Source organism: Pseudophryne corroboree, chromosome 4, assembly GCF_028390025.1.
Source record: "Pseudophryne corroboree isolate aPseCor3 chromosome 4, aPseCor3.hap2, whole genome shotgun sequence".
NCBI lineage: Eukaryota > Metazoa > Chordata > Amphibia > Anura > Myobatrachidae > Pseudophryne > Pseudophryne corroboree.
Window position 1 is genome coordinate 191,012,343 of NC_086447.1, and position 17,185 is coordinate 191,029,527.

The 17,185-nt window shown below is 45.7% G+C and overlaps 1 protein-coding gene across 1 annotated transcript in view; it reads left to right on the top strand.

The window, feature by feature from the left end:
* LOC134911248 (pinopsin-like) overlaps positions 1-15,731 on the top strand; it is a 239,497-nt gene extending 223,766 nt beyond the window's left edge. Inside the window, exon 2 of the mRNA XM_063919546.1 lies at positions 13,633-15,731. Coding sequence (XP_063775616.1) covers positions 13,633-13,920 — 288 coding nt within the window. The 3' untranslated portion in view covers positions 13,921-15,731. The remainder of the gene's footprint in view (positions 1-13,632) is intronic.
* Positions 15,732-17,185: the final 1,454 nt, after the last annotated feature.

Sequence of the window (17,185 nt, forward strand, 5' to 3'; positions counted from 1 at the left end):
GGACAATTTGGTTTGCTGTAAGGGTTCGCTGAAGACCGTGATATAAAGATCACAGGAGTAGTAAGCAACACCTGCAGATTATGGGGGCCAATTGTTCAGGTAGGGGGCGATCAACCTTGGTTCGGGTTGATTCAGAGAACCGACCCGTCGGGTCGGCAAGGTACATCATGTGTGAAAAATACGGAAGTCACACAGAATCTTTATGTGATGAATGGGAGAGAATGACTGTACAAGACAGGGACAAATTCCCAAGAATAGGTAGCTTCAGTCCAGAAGTGTTACAAAATTTAAGGAGGAGGATATGTCTCCTAAAATCAACAAAGAGACGAATTCAGCATCATGATTATTTACAGTTATGGCACCAGGAAGGTGAGATACAGAGAGGTTTGGCTCTGGCGGCAGGATCTGGGGCAGTCAGGAAGCTGATAGCCACAGCCCCTCCTCCACCATACATTGCTGGAGAGAAGTTGATTGCGGAGAGAAACGCACTGGGTTGTAAAACACAAACTCTTAGTAACCCTGTAAATGTTAATGATGTTAACCAAGTAACTCATGCAATTATTAACCCGTGCAAGTTGTACCCTGTTTTGAACTTTCCTCAGGAGTGTGATCAAGAAGACGATTCAGCAACAATTTCAGCTCTCTCTCTTGCGGCCACCATAGCAGAGACCACAGTAGGCACAACAACACCCACGAGATTAGCGAAAGCCCCTAGCGGAGGGATAGGTGAGGTCGTGTCAACGGGTAAGTACGGCACCATGCACTACACTGAAACAATTTCACCACAAGTTGTAGAATCTACACAGAATGAGGTTGTTAGACTTGCTCCTGTAAGGGTAATAGCAGTTCCCAATGGAAAAACAGATGTGTCTGGAGCCACTCCCATAAGGAACATTGCCATGTACACTCCATTTTCCCGAATGGAATTAAGAACAATAGTGTCCGAATTTCCTGACCCCAGGAAGGACTTAGTTGCTAGCCAAAAATACATCAGGGATCTAGGCAACACTGTAGAACCCAACAACAAGGATTGGCAGATACTGCTAAGAGCTTGTTTACCTTCCAATGTCGACGCAACTCAATTTTTAGCTGACTGTGCATTGGATAAAGATGTACCGCTTACAGACGTGTACAACAAGGATAATGTAAAAAGGATAAATTTACAGCTAAAGGAGTATTTCCCAGCCGTTGTTAAATGGAACAAGATATTCTCCATTAGACAAAAAGAGTCCGAGACGGCATCAGAATATTTTCACCGGGCACTATTAGAAATGGCAAAGTACACTGGAATAGAAGACATTAAGACCAACCCAAACCATCAAGACGTAGCAGTATCTGTACTGATGGATGGTTTAAAGGAAACATTAAAGACTAGGGTACAGACCACGCAACCATGCTGGCAAGGTCTGTCAGTGTCCACATTGAGAGAGGCTGCTATTGATCACGACAGAAACATCACTAGGCACAGGGAGTCGCAAAGTGATAAGTTGATGTCAGTAAGTATACAGGCGCTGACCACAAGGCAGCCTGCGTATGTACCACCGAATCCTGTGGGTAAGGCAAGTGTAATAACATGTTTTTCTTGTAACAGACCGGGACACTATGCACGAGAATGTAGAACAAAGAGTGTACAAAGATCTTTTCAACCCCCTAGACAACGACACGACACACGACATTGGGAGCAGGGTCCACAGAGGCGGAGTTTCGAGCCACATACAGGGGAAACAAAAAGATATCCCCCGAACAGAGATTGGCATACCTCTGGTAGTTCCCAGCTAACCCCCTCACAAGTAGTCGAAACTTTCTTGTAGACACAGGGGCGGCCAAGTCAGTGATAAATTCGACAGTGGGCATGAGAACCACTGGTAGGACAATTCCAGCCATGGGAGTAACAGGAGTAGTCCAGCACTACCCTGTTAGCAAACCAGCCGAGATTACAATAGGGCCTTTGCATACCAAGCATTCCTTTTTGCTGGCTGCATCGGCACCAACTAATCTCCTGGGTAGAGACTTACTATGTAAAATGGGTTGCGTCATTTACTGTACTCCTGAAGGTATATTCTTGGACATTCCTGAGAATCACGCTCAGGAGGTACGAGACATGTTAGACTCCCCATCAAAATTAATGTCACATTCCATTATGACAAATAGGAATCCATCCCAAGTAGAAGAGATGACATCTCAGATACCAGAGTCACTTTGGACAAAAGATGGACAGGACACTGGATTAATGGCAAACGTAGCTCCAGTAGTTGTACAAGTAAAAGATGGTAGGATAGCTCCAAAAATCCCACAGTATCCTCTGAAGCCAGAGGTGGAGTTAGGAGTTTTCCCAGTAATAGAACGCTTGCTGCAACAGGGCATTCTAGTAAGAACGTCCAGCACAGCAAATAGTCCCATCTTCCCTGTTAAAAAGAGTGGGGGGAGGGGTTACAGGCTAGTGCAGGATCTAAGGGGGATTAACAAAATAGTTGAGAGTCAGTTCCCCGTAGTGCCTAATCCAGCTGTCATCCTAATGCAAATTCCTCCCACTGCCAAATTTTTCACTGTTATTGACCTCTGCTCCGCATTCTTTTCGGTACCTCTGCACCCTGACAGCCAATATTTGTTTGCATTCACATACAGAGGAGTCCAATACACGTGGACTCGGTTACCCCAAGGTTTCATAGATAGTCCAAGTATATTTTCTCAGGCTTTGCATGATTGTTTACAGTCTTTCCAACCGGAGAGTGGATCAGTATTGATACAGTACGTGGACGATTTACTGCTGTGTTCAGATTCACTGGAAGCCTCTCTGAAGGATACGAAACAGCTCCTGTTTCATCTTTCAGACACAGGTCACAAGGTTTCCAAAGACAAGTTACAATTATGCCAGACTAAGGTAAAATATTTGGGACACTGTCTAACACAAGGACTGAGACACCCGACCGCTGATAGAATCCAAGCCATTAGAGACATGACACTGCCACACACCCAGCAACAGATCAGGACGTTTTTAGGAATGTGTGGGTATTGCCGTAATTGGATCCCAGGGTTTTCCATATTGGCGCTACCTTTGCAGGAAATGGTCTCTTCAAACAAACCTGATCGGATTTCGCATACAGACGAATCCGAAGCAGCATTTGAGGGACTTAAGCAATGCCTAACGCAGGCACCAGCACTAGGTATGCCAGACTATGGGAAACCCTTTGAACTATACGGAACAGAAAGTGCTGGGTGCGCAGCAGGTGTACTAACCCAAAAACACGGTGACGCCAGCAGGCCAGTCGCATACTACAGCGCCCAGCTAGACACGGTAGCGCGATCTCTCCCCACATGCTTGCGTAGCGTTGCGGCGATAGCATTGCTAGTGACAAAAAGCGAAGATGTCGTGCTAGGCCACAACCTCACAATCCATACACCACATGCGGTATCTGCCTTATTGAATTCTGCCCAAACCAGACACGTCTCATCAGCAAGGTTTACAAGATGGGAATTGGCATTAATGGCCCCAGTAAACATCACCATAAGGAGATGCAGCGCATTAAATCCTGCAACATTTCTACCAGGTGTGCCTGGTCAGACACAAAGGGTGGAAGGTGAGAGTGATGGGGAAGGAGGATTTAATGCAAAGGAAGATACACATGATTGTATGGAATATTTGACCCAAAATTTTACCGCAAGGCCTGACATCAGTGACAATCCACTGGAAGATGCAGAACTCACGTTCTACACTGACGGTAGTTGTCATAGACAGTCAGACTCGGGAGACTTGTGTACTGGATACGCAGTCGTAGATGACCAAGACACCATAGAAGCGGAACCGCTAGGCCCACCTCACTCAGCCCAGGTTGCTGAACTGGTCGCCCTAACCAGAGCATGTGAATTGGCTAAGGGCAAGTCAGCCAATATCTACACCGATTCTAGATACACCTTCGGGGTAGTACATGATTTCGGAGCCCTATGGCGCCTCAGAAATTTCAAGACGGCAGCTGGTACACCGATAGCGCATGCAGCTCACATAAAAAGGCTTCTAACAGCGATACAGGAACCCGACAGAGTGGCTGTTATCAAATGTAAAGCACATACATATAGTCAAGACCCAGTGTCACTTGGTAACAGCCGAGCAGACGAAGTCGCAAAGCTTGCAGCTGCTACCCCCATACAGACAGACACCACACAACTGATGGTATTTCATACCATCAACACACAAAAGTTGTGTGAGATGCAGAATTTGTGTTCCACACAGGAAAGAGCAATCTGGAAGGCAAAGGGATATGGCCAGGAGTCCTCAGGGCTCTGGACGGATGGACATGGTAAACCAGTGGCCCCCAGAGCATATCTTCCATGTCTGGCTGAAGCAGCTCACGGACTGACTCATCTAGGCAAGGAGGGAATGTGCAAATTGGTAAGAGCATACTGGTGCGCCCCAGGATTCTCCTCTCATGCGAGTAAAAGAGCAATGTCATGCCTTACCTGTCTGAGAAAGAATATTGGAAAAGCAATACCTACAGAACCATCCCATATCCCACCTACCGGCGGCCCTTTCCAGGTAATACAAATTGACTTCATTCAATTACCCCCATGTCGAAATTTGAAATATGTACTTGTTTGTATAGATGTTTTCTCGAATTGGGTCGAAGCATTTCCAGCAGCTACAAATACCGCTATGTTTACAGCTAAGAAAATTGTGCAGGAATTTGTATGTAGATATGGTATCCCTAGAATCATTGAAAGTGATAGGGGTACCCATTTTACAGGTGATGTCTTTCAAGGAATGTGTAAATTAATGGGTATTGATAGCAAGCTGCACACTCCGTACCGTCCACAGGCGAGTGCGAAGGTCGAAAGAGTGAACAGCACTATTAAAAATAAATTGAGTAAAGTAATGGCAGAGACAGGATTGACGTGGCCAGAAGCTTTACCCATTGTTTTGTATAGCATCAGAACCACTCCCAGGTCCCCTCTTAATCTGTCTCCTTTTGAAATCTTGTTTGGTCGACAACCGCATGTCATGATTAACCCTCAGGATGATTTGAAATGTAACAATGAAGTAACTGTAAAGTACTTGATTAACATGAGTAAACAGTTAAGGAATCAAAATGATAATCTGAAGTTGGCGATTCCTGATTTACCAGATAGTAATTGTCATGACATTGAACCTGGGGATTATGTAATGATACGAAATTTTCTACGCTCAGGTTGTCTTATTGATAGATGGGAAGGACCATACCAGGTCTTATTGACTAGCACCACAGCATTGAAGGTTGCTGAGAGAGAGACTTGGGTCCATTCATCCCACTGCAAAAAGGTTACTGATCCAGAGAAGTCCCGTGATAAGGAACAGACGGTAGAGGTTGTATCACTGGAGTGTCTGTTCCAGGAGGACTGAGGCGGCACCTGAGCCTTGAAGACCGAAAGCAGTTGTCGACTCCCCTCTCCCTTTTATTGTTTTTCTCCACTTCCCATCCCCTCTTCCTTGAAATTTCTTTTTCCCCCTTCTCATTCTTCTCTATTTCCTCCTCAAAGATGGACTTGCCCCAAGAGACTGTGATCCGGATTTTGATGTTAACCGTGATGTTGACCAGAGCAGTCTGTTCCGGCGAGAGTACCATAGAGGTCGAGAGAGGTTCTGGAATGGGTTTCGATTATGATGATGGAGGCGTAGTTTTCCAAGATCAACCAAACCAACAAGCAAAGGCGAGTATCAGAAAACGATCCGATAGCATTGATCATAGAAGAAATTGTGACGGATTGTTAGCTGAAGAAAACTGTATCTGTAGGCTCTGTGATAATCTGGTTGAAGATGGATGCATAAAGAAATGCCAATCCAGTTTTAATATCCATATGGACCGGCATCCATTGAGTGACTATCACTCTTTAGTGGGTAACGTGTTAAACCAAACAGATTGTTGGGTATGCTCTCAAGTACCTCAGGGTCATAGCAAATCAGGGCTAGCACCATTTCCTTTAACGTTAGGGGAGGTACTTGAGCTAAGTGGTGGGAGACCGGTGGACCGGAGGTTTAATATCTCCAGCCCTCCTAGTTTGAAGCTCCACCAATACCATGTGGATAGGTCCCTCTTATGTTTCAACATCTCCAATCCCCGTAAGCCGGGAAATTGGGAAGTGTCATGGAGCAACCTTACCATGACCTTTTCACACAGAGCAGATAGAATGCCTACAGATACAGAGCTTGTACGCCACATAGCCAGTAGAGGAAAATCTTTCCGGTATCGATATACCTTAGGAAATAGGATTACTAGAGTTGGAGAGGTATCACCAGGATACTGTGCACATATCGTACAAACTGATACGTGCATTAAGCAGATGGAAGAATTAGGGTCAGGAGATTTCACCTAGAAGGTTTGTAACATGGTAATGTCCTTCTCCGTCCCATATGTTCTCCCCGATGATGCATATTTCATATGCGGGAGAAAGGCGTACAAGTGGCTTGCCCCAAACTCTGAAGGATTGTGTTATATTGGAAAAGTATTGCCTGAAGTGATGACTGTTACACATGACAAAATAAAGGACATACACCGTGGTGCCCAAGCTCCTTATACTCACACTCATTACGAGCACCGAGTTAAAAGACAACTGTCAGAAAGGTTAGAGCATCCGGCCTCTGATCTTATCCATGAATCCACCGGGATTCAGGTTCTGGTAGCGTTAGATTTCACTCGCACCGCTCGAGGAGTGATGAATTATAGATACATTTCCGCACTCGCCAATTTGTTAGATAATATCACTGAAATGTATGATGACACGTTTAGATACACTGGAAGAGAACTTCAAGCTTATAAAACAGAACTAGTTCAGCATAGGATGGTTCTTAATTATCTTACAGCAGTAACAGGCGGATATTGTGTTACATTGGCAACACAGTACGGCATAAAGTGTTGCACGTATATCACAAATAGCACCGAGGATCCGGTAGAGGTCATAGACCAAAAGATGGACGATATTCTCCAATTGAAGTGGGAATTTCGTCGAAAACACAATCTCACCCTTGCTGCTGTAGGTAATGAGCTGACTGGTTGGGTGTCATGGTTGAACCCGCGAAATTGGTTCTCCGGTTTGGGAGACTGGGCCCAAGGAGTCATAATGGATGTTGGAAAGTTTCTACTATGTATCTTGGGTGTCGTTATATCGATTGGATTGATATTTAGATGCGGGCAGGCTTTAATGAGATGCAAACAAAGTACAAAAGTGATGAGCTTGAGGAGTGAGGAAACTGTAATTAACCTGGATTTGATTTATGACCCAATGATAGAAACCAGAATGTGATGAAAATGCGATTATACGGTCCGTTTCTTTCACCTGTTTTTCTGCTTTTCTCCAAGATACAAAGACCCCCTTGGACGAGGAAGTTGACGAGACGCTATACAGACAACAGACAAGCACCCAAGATGAAGTTTTGACAACCTATGATATGGACACTTGATGAACTTTGCCATGGATCCCCAGTTTCCCTAGTATTTTTAAACTCACGCTAGCCCAACATTTTTTGTAAATCTGATGGCACTGACAAAGCTATTTGCTCTTGCCCAAGGAGCAATACAGCGCAAAGAAGACGACTCTCAACAGATACCGAACACAACTTCAACGACAGATGTACATTTCCCTGACATAGAATATCATTGCATTTTCCATAAGTGTTCTTTATCTTCATCTCTACAACCCTCAGGTAATGACACACATAGACGATAGGGAATACAGGCACAGATATCAGCAACCACATACCTCCCCCATTCATGTATCATCAACTAAAATGTGCATCCCCATTTTGTTACAACTGAAAGCCGAAATGAGCTCGGTAAAGTTTGACAGCCCATCCACAGACCCGTACCACGGGATAAGAAGGAATTCAAATGTATACTTCGCAATACCTCGAAGCTTGATTCACAACACGTACGGCACGATGATACATGACCCTCCAAACATGGACTCATACACACATGCTTCTGCTATCACACTAGGTCATACCCTCTTCACACCTACTCCTCTCTCCTCCCTCACCCAACCATGGAAATGAATTAACCCCTGACATATATTTTTCTCCTTTTGAAATGTTTTAGAAGGTGGCAGTTATTATTGACTGCCAAAGGGTGGACTGTCAAAGTCAGAAAAATATCCCTATACACGCTGCCATATTTGCACCTCATGCTGGTCCGTGCTGCGCATGCGTGCGCTTTCCCGTGATAGCGCATACCCGCTGATGCGTGCACCCGCTCGCATCGGTATGCGTATTTACGGTAAAGAGTATGTAGTCGTAGCGTGCGACCCAATCGTTACATATTTTCACAATTAATGTAGTTTGTAGATCATGGTCCCTTTGATAGTTTCTGAAAGTTTAGTTAATATAGAATGTCCCTGAGCTGAGGAATCCCTCTTTGTATTGTGGGAAGGGTCTAACAAGAGTCATGCAGCAGTGTTTGGTACCCATCGGAAGAGTATTTAATTAGCAATATTCCGGTGTTGGTTTGGAGCGTATTAATCGCTCGTGCGAATAGTTATGGACATAAGAAGTTTATGTCCATTTCTATTATTTACTCATACTCAGGTATGCGGCGGGAAACCTAGTTTCCCACCCACCTGAGCTGTTTGAAATCGTCACAGCCCACCTGTATGAATCAACCTATGACCTTTTGTTACGATACAGGGCCGAATTCCGACGTCCAATGGACAATGGGATTGTAGGGACTATGAGATTGCATTGTGTGTGGGGCATAAATAGGCAGGCCGACCATATCCAACTTCACTCTCTCATCAACGGTTTTCTGCTGATAACCGGGAGCTGGATATCGAGGCGCATGCGATCATACCCTTTGTGCGTAAGTTTCTCTCCGTAATCATTGTCTTACTGTGAGCCAATTTCTCTCATCTCTCTCCATTTCTCTCTCTCTCTCCTTTCTCTTTTCTCTCACATCTCCCCTAGACTAGTATTGAATTGTATTAGATAGTATTGTATTTTGGTTAGGAAGTCTCTGTTATATTGTAGTGTATCATTTGTACTGTTATCCCCTTTTACAAGTATATTAGATATAATACAGTTAATAGGCTTTGGACCCTAAACCAGTATCTGTGTATTTCCTATAGTGTTAAGTGTTCACTTGAGCGTCGGTGACGCTCAAGCAGCTTTGTAGTTAGTCAGGTTACACAAGGTTGCACTTACACCCTGTATTCACATTAAGGTATTCTGTGTATTTCATTGGTATAAGGTTTAGACATAAAGGTATAGGGTTGTGAGCGTCAGCGCCGCTGGTGATCTCCTCGTGATCTCGAGCGTCCGCTACGCCATAGCGAATCATTACTCTAGTCATAGCCCTTAACGTACTGTCCTGTGATCGCTGGGCCGTGAGCGAACGTGACGCTTGAGCGTCTCGCCTACGGCGGAGCGATCGTTACGCAACCAGCGTACCCGTACGGTACTTCTTAAGTAAACAGCGTACAGTGTTCTTAGACTTCATAAAGGGTTGTTTATACGACAAAGGAATTTAGCATTGTCAAGATATACTATGGGAAATTGACCCAACTACAGCTGAGGCAAATGTCCCACTAATCAAAGGTGTTACATTACACAGTGTTTGACTAAACAAACACCAGCCCAGTCAGCCTTAATTAAATATGCGGCACTGACCAAGCTTTGAAACGCAGGTATTTTAAATTACAAACAAAAGCATAAATCACAAAACTGTCTAATAAATGATTTGAACATACATTTGGAATATAGATGATTTGCATAGGTGCAGATAGCAATAGGCAGATTACATGGGGAGATTTGAACATACATTTGGAATATAGATGATTTGCATAGGTGCAGATAGCAATAGGCAGATTACATGGGGAGATTTGAACATACATTTGGAATATAGATGATTTGCATAGGTGCAGATAGCAATAGGCAGATAACATGGGGAGATTTGAACATACCACTTTGCAGATGCTGGCTGCATGTTGATGCGGTTCTCCCGGCTCTCCACGCTGCTTCTCTCGTCGTGTCCGCCGCACGCTGCTACGCTCCACCCCGCGCTCTCCACCCCGCGAACGCTGAGTGGATCCAGATGCTACTAGTGTACACTGCCGCTCCATGAATCTATAGTGAACACACGCTCATTGAACACAGACGCACCAGTCACACAGCCTCAGTAGAGATGCTGTGACCGGGTCCCCTCGTGGCAGCGTCTGAGACGGAAGCGAGGAAACAGTTCATGGCGGGAGACTCCTCGGAAACTGGTCATGAATCAGGGGGAGGGGTGACCACGAGAGCGTCCGACTCCCCCTGCTGACACCAACCTTAGGGATCACGGCCTCATGCTATTCCTGGAACCTATGATCCCTAAGGCCTAGCGCTGGTGCAACCGCGGTGGCAGCCGCGTCACCTACTGTTTGGTAGTCTCCTCCCAAAATAGTGTGGCTGTTTCCGTATTCCGTGTAGCTAAGTGGAACCAATGCCTTACCTTCTCCCCATGCTCCGGCTACAGCCTGGTAATGTCTGATGGACTTGCTAGTATATCCGATACAGACACCCGCCGAAACAGCACTGTACTCGTGGGTAAGCGTTGTCGCGACCCGGCAGAGAGTTGTTGGAGTGACTAAGGTGCGTATAAGACGCTGTTTAGAGAGATCACGCAAAAATTAGTAAGACTATAGAAAAATAAAATAAGAAAGCATAGGGCTGCTAAAAAACCGCAGCCCTCTGACCATGGTCCGGCTCCTGCCGCACCAAACAAAAAACTGATTTGCCTGAGCCAGTGGGCGGGTATATATGGACTGACCCATTGCATCCTGGGAGGCCAGAAAGCTTTGATCGATTGGTTCCAATCCGCTGACGCTCCATCATATCCCATTGTTATCCTGTGGATAACCTGTGGACCCTGCCAGAGAAACCATCCGTATAAAAGTTTCTATATATTTTCTTAGATTTTGACACAAATGTAGCTAGATACAGCATTGTCCCAAATTTCCGACCACTATTCAGAGTTAAAATCATATCCCAAATCTAAATTAAACCGCCTATTTGTAAAATCCCAGACGGCTAATGAGTGGGAGACTATAGGATGGAAAATTACATTCCAGGGGGAAACGAGTCCTGCAGAGCCAAAAAGGGAGGAGAGTGTTGATAAACTCCTCATATTCAAAATCAACCCAGACCTTCCCTGCATGAGAGGCACACCATTGTAAGCAGTGGAACAGCTGTGGCGCATAAAAGTATTTTCGAAAATTAGGGATTCCCAGTCCGCCACCACGAGAGGGATGCTGAAGTAATTTCATTTTAATTTGGGGGCGTTTTTTAGCCCAGACGAATTGGCTAGATTGGAATTTAAAATTTTAAAACATATGGAGGAATATATATCGGCACGGTTAGGAATAAATATAAAAGCCAAGGAAGTACATTTATCATTAATGAGTTTATTCTACATATCCAGGATATGCAGTGTTCAGGCCACGCATGAAGGTCCGATTTAATTTGGTCCAGAATGAGGGGATAGTTGGCTTGGAATGATTGATGGTGCCGATGGGTTAAATAAATGCCTAAGGGCCTAATTCAGAGCCGATCACTGCAACGGCAGCGATCGCATTCTGAAGCCTTTTGGGGAGTGCGCTTGCGCAGCGGGTACACTGTGGGTGCGCACCCAGTGAGATGCGAAAACATCTTACTAATGCGATCACCTCTGCCTGATTGACAGGCAGAGTCGGTCGCGGGGCGGGAGGGGCATGCCAACGGTGTTAGAATGCCTTTGGGGGGGGAGTGGTCCGGACAACACAGGCGTGTTCGGATCATTGCTGTGGCGGCTGCATGGCATCACACGCAGCCGCTGTGACCCATAACATGGCAAGTAGCACATCTACGATCAGCTTTGAATCACCCCCTAAGTATTTAATATTCTGTTTATGCCATGTAAAGGGGAATGAAGCTTCCAGATTTTGTTTTGCTGAGGCAGGGATATAAAAATCAAGGACATCCGTTTTATTAGTATTGATTTTATAACCAGAGTATTGGGAGTAAAGGTCTATCTCGGAGAGGAGAGGCTATAGAGACTGGGTAGAGTTAGAGAGAGATCAAAAAAGTTGTGCCTAGTCACAGACGAAACCACGACTAGTTGGCTCCATCTGTAGATATTTTGCATCATGAGGGACCCATTTTTACACCCAATATATTGGTATTGCAAAGGATCCTCACTGCCAGGGGCTCCATAACTAACATGAATATCAAGACAACCTTGTCTGGTGCTGCTGGCGATCCCAAATCAAGTGGAAGTGACGTTGTTAACAGAGACAGTTGCCATTGGGGAGTGATAGAGTGCTGAAACTCCATCATAGAATTTGCCAGAGCAATCAATTTTGTGGAGGACTTCAATTATAAAAGGACAAGCGATGCGGTTGAACACTTTCTCTGCGGCTAGCACTAAGATTAAAGAATGGAGCTTCTGTTAATGAGTGGATAAGGTCTACAGCTCTTCTGGTATTATCAGAGGCCTAGAACCCTGGGATGAATCCAACTTGGTCAGGGTGAATTAATATTGGCGTAAAAAGTCAACGTTCAGTAACAAAATTGATCTGTAATTAAGGCACTGAGTTGGGTCTCTGTTAGGATTGAGAATCACCTCTACTGTATGTCAGTTAGGATTGAGGCAAGAGCAGAAGATGCACCATCTAGACTGTCATTAAAAAGGGAGATAAAATGTGGTGCTAACTCCTTTGCAAATAATTTTTAATACTGGGCTGAAAAACTGTTGGGACCCAGGGTGGCGGAATATCGCATTGACTAAATGGCGGCAGTAGTCTCCTCTACCAAGATAGTCTCAAGTGCAGAAAACTGGGATTCCAATATGCATGGCAAGGGAGTGGAAAATAAATAAGAGCGTACTGCTTCTGGGGCAGGTGGGGAAGTCAGGGGAGATTATAAAGGTAGCTGTAAAAATTCCTAAAATCCTCACTTATTTCTTCAGGGTCATAGGTGAGGGTACTAAGTTTATGAGAAAATAGTTTGTCCACCATGCCCTTTGCATCTAAGTTTGTTTGCCAACAGTGAATAAATTTTATCAGTTTTGTCATAAAAACATTGGCAAAGTTTCTGCAAAACAAGCACAGCACGGCGAGACAAGAGTGTATTCAGTTGAGATACAAGACATACAGTAGGACAGTCGGAATAGCTTGTTTTAGCCATGATGAAACCCCGAATGGTGGCCTTATGAGCCTCCCAAAGTATATTTGAGGACATTTCAGGGGAGGTATTTTTGTGAAAGTATTGGGTCTATGGCAGAGGTTCTCATACGCAGTCCTCAAGGCACCCCAACAGTCTATGTTTTAAATGTATCCATGCTTTGCCACAGTTAACTTAATTAGTGCATCAGTCATTTCGATTTAACCATCTGTGCTGAGCCATGGATATACCTAAAACCTGGACTGTTGGGGTGCCTTGAGGATAGTGTTTGAGAACCTCTGGTCTATGGTCTTTGAATTTTATGAAAATCTAAATTATGTGATGTGACATACTGTATGGTGACAATTATCCTCCATTGATTTTTTCTGTTCTTCTAGATATTTTGCTTGTTATTACTAGCTTGCCTTTACTTGCTCTTGCTATGTATGCATAAAGTTACATGCTGTGCAGTCATGAATAATGATTTTATTTTTTCCCCTCAGTTCTACAGATGCTTCATTGCCCTTCTCCACTGCAGTAGTGTGCCCCAATCCTCCAGCTTTAAAGGCTCCTCTAAATCCACCAAGATCTGCTTGGCAACACGAAAGCCACCAGATAACAGCACTTTTAAAGGTGCTTCCCCCAAACTTGCAAATTCAGGAGAGGATAAAGAATCCAGCACCAATGTTGACACCAATTCAGTCACTGTTTGCCAAAAGGAGACCAATAATCAAATTTGTAAACTTCAACAAAAACTGGTTGTAACTCTAGTGGCTCATTATACACCCTGATACTCTGCTATATTATGGCCGGTAGGTGACTGCTGGGCAGAGGAAACTCACCATAGCAAGGCTTCCACTCAGAAGAGCCTTACATCTGATTGGATATGTGTTCATTTGTACATTCTTACTTTCTGCTCATGCGGTTACTGACTCAGGACATGTACTATCTCCAAGAAACCTACTGCAACTTGTAGAGAGATTTTAATTTAAGAGGATGGCAAGTGGATGTAGCCAGGTAAAGTGTATGAATATGCCTCTTGTGAAACTTTCACACAAGTACGCCAAAGCCTATAGCAGTCAGTAACTCATTAGTAATACAATACCCTGCATTTGCTATATTCTCTCCGACTACAGGGTTTTCATTTAGCATTCGACTCGGTAGACTAAACATCATTCACAATGGCTTATTCGTATGTTACAGAGAACATGTTTCGTCATATCAAAGCTAATGTGGTCAACGTTTGAGGAATGCACCAATATTTATGTAGAGAACAGGAGATAGCATGGATCTTGCAAAATGTGTCATAGTTGCCATCAATTTAAAATTGCCTCCCATGGCGATCTCTCAGGGAGGCACATTATGGGGTTGTCAAGAGGCTGGGGAATTGTGTCCCCTCTGCACACTTCTCAGTGGGATGCTGCAGGGGGTATATATATACAGAGTTGTATTTGTTTCATTGTGTGCACAGTTGTATACACTAAGGAATATTTCTGAAAACAGGAACAGAGGAGATAAGTGGTGTTGGTGTTTTAGAGTCTTACCTTAACATATTGGTAAGAACACCATTCTTCCTTTTTCACACAGTAAATATCCCCGATTGTATACAGGAAATGTTGGGAAGTGACTTGTGAAATACTGACTAGTATTAGCAAGCAAAATATTTGCACAGATTTTACAGTATTGTCATATTTGCTACAAAATGTGTATGTGTACACTCCTGTCTATTTGTAATGTACAACGTTCAAACTTGTGCCATTCAGCATATTTGTTAAGCATACTGTATGTACCGTGGATGTGTTTAGAGGTGATATATAAAATAGTTGTTTGTCTGCCTGTGTAAATATAAAATGTATATATGTCTGTGAGATATAGCCAGGGCCGGATTGGCCATTGCCTTTACCGGGGAATACGCTGGCGGGCCGATCGGGGTCCGGGGCCGCCTGTCATGAGTGGAACCATCCCCCTCCACGTCACCTGCAACTTGTGAGTGCCGCGGCCGCTGTCAGGAGAGACAGCCGGCCCGTCATCCACATGCTTATTAGTGAGCCGGGCAGCGGCCGCTGTCAGGAGAGCCGGCCATACCCCCTCCTCCCTGTCACCTGCTTACTGGTGACCGCTGCGGCCAGCGGCCGCTATCTAGAGAGCTGGGTCCACCGTATTGCAGGCGCAGCCGCTTCTCCAAGACTCCTGTTCACAGGAGCTGTACTGCGGGGAGGATCACCCGGGGGAGGCTTCCTGATTGCTGCGTCCGCGCTGCTCTGGCGGTAAGTCCCATCATGTGGGTGCATGACTGTGAGAGGCCTCCTGCCCCCCTTGCCAGCACCAGTGTGCCCCATATCCTCCCTTCCAGCATCAGTGTGCCCCCATCCCCCCTGACAGTGCCAGTGTGACCCCCTATCTCCCCCTGCCAGTACCAGCTTGCCCCCCCCCTATCTCCCCCTGACAGCATTGGAGTGTCCCCATCTCCCCTCCTGTCAGCAGCATTGTGTCCCCTCATCCCCCCCCTGGCCAACAGTGTGCCCCCTCATCCCCTCCCACTGGCCAGCAGTGTGCCCCCTCATCCCTCCCCCCGGTATCAGTGTGCCCCCTCATCTCTCCCCCTGGCCATCAGTGTGCTCCCTCATCCCTCCCCCTGGCATTAGTGTGCCCCCTCATCCCTCCCCCTGGCCAGCAGTGTGCCCCCTCATCTCTCCCCCTGGCCAACAGTGTGCCCCCTCATCCCTCCACCTGGCCAACAGTGTGCCCCCTCAACCCTCCCCCCGGCATCAGTGTGCCCCCTCGTCTCTGCCCCCGGCATCAGTGTGCCCCCTCATCCCTCCCCCCGGCAGCAGTGTGTCCCCTCATCCCTCCCCCCGGCATCAGTGTGCCCCCTCATCCCTCCCCCGGCAGCAGTGTGCCCCCTCACCCCTCCAACAGTGTGCCCCCTCACCCCTCCCCCCGGCAACAGTGTGCCCCCTCATCCCTCCCCCTGGCCCTGGGTGGTTGATACCTTTTACCTGGCTGGTTGGCACCCATTCCCTTTCTGCCCCAGGTGGATGGTTCTAGTCTGTCTTTGTTCTACTATAGACCAAATCACATCGAGCTTAGTACTGCAAATAACAGGTCTTTATGTGTGTAATGACGCTGACTACATATTTTTTTGGGGGGTTGTTTAATGTATGTCTATGTGCTCTACCTGGTGCAATGTGTGTAACGTGCTCTACCTGGTGCAATGTGTATAACGTGCTTTACCTGGCGCAAAGTGTGTAACGTGCTCTACCTGGTGCAATGTGTATAACGTGCTTTACCTGGTGCAAAGTGTATAACGTGCTCTACCTGGTGCAATGTGTATAACGTGCTTTACCTGGCGCAAAGTGTATAACGTGCTCTACCTGGAGCAATGTGTATAATGTGCTGTACAAGGTGCAATGTGTATAATGTGCTCTGCCCGGCACAAAGTGTATAACGTGCTCTATCTGGCGCAGTGTGTATAGGAGGTTCTACCTGGTGCAATGTGTATAAGTGGCACTACTGTGTGGTGTAATGTTAATTGGCACTATTATGTGGTCACGCCCCTTCACCACAAAGCCACTCCCCTAAATTTTTGCTGCGCGCCTTCGCGCGCACTGTCCCTTCTTTTGAGTATAGCAGGTGGAGCACCAATTCTGTTTCTGCCAAAGGGCGCCAAAATGTCTAGTTACAGCTCTGGTGCAGGGTGTCCTGTATGCTACACAGCCCAGCAGCACTGTCACCCCCCTCCCCTTTGCAACACTTTTGTACTGTCCAAATCAACTCTGTGTTTTTATATTTGAATCATTAATAAGAACCTTCATTCCGATGGGACCCAGAATAGGACAGGTAGGACCCCAATTTTTAAAAGTGAGGGGTTCCTGGGACCCACTTTTTTTTCGGCTCAGCGTGATCACTGGGTTATGAGGTGTAATATTAATTTGAAGTATTAATCCCGCCTTCTTTGGTATTGGTTCCGCCTACAGTTGGTTTGCTGCCACCCACGAGGCCACTTTTAGAAATTTTTCCAGGGCCACTTTTATTTCCCAATCCGCCCCTGGATAA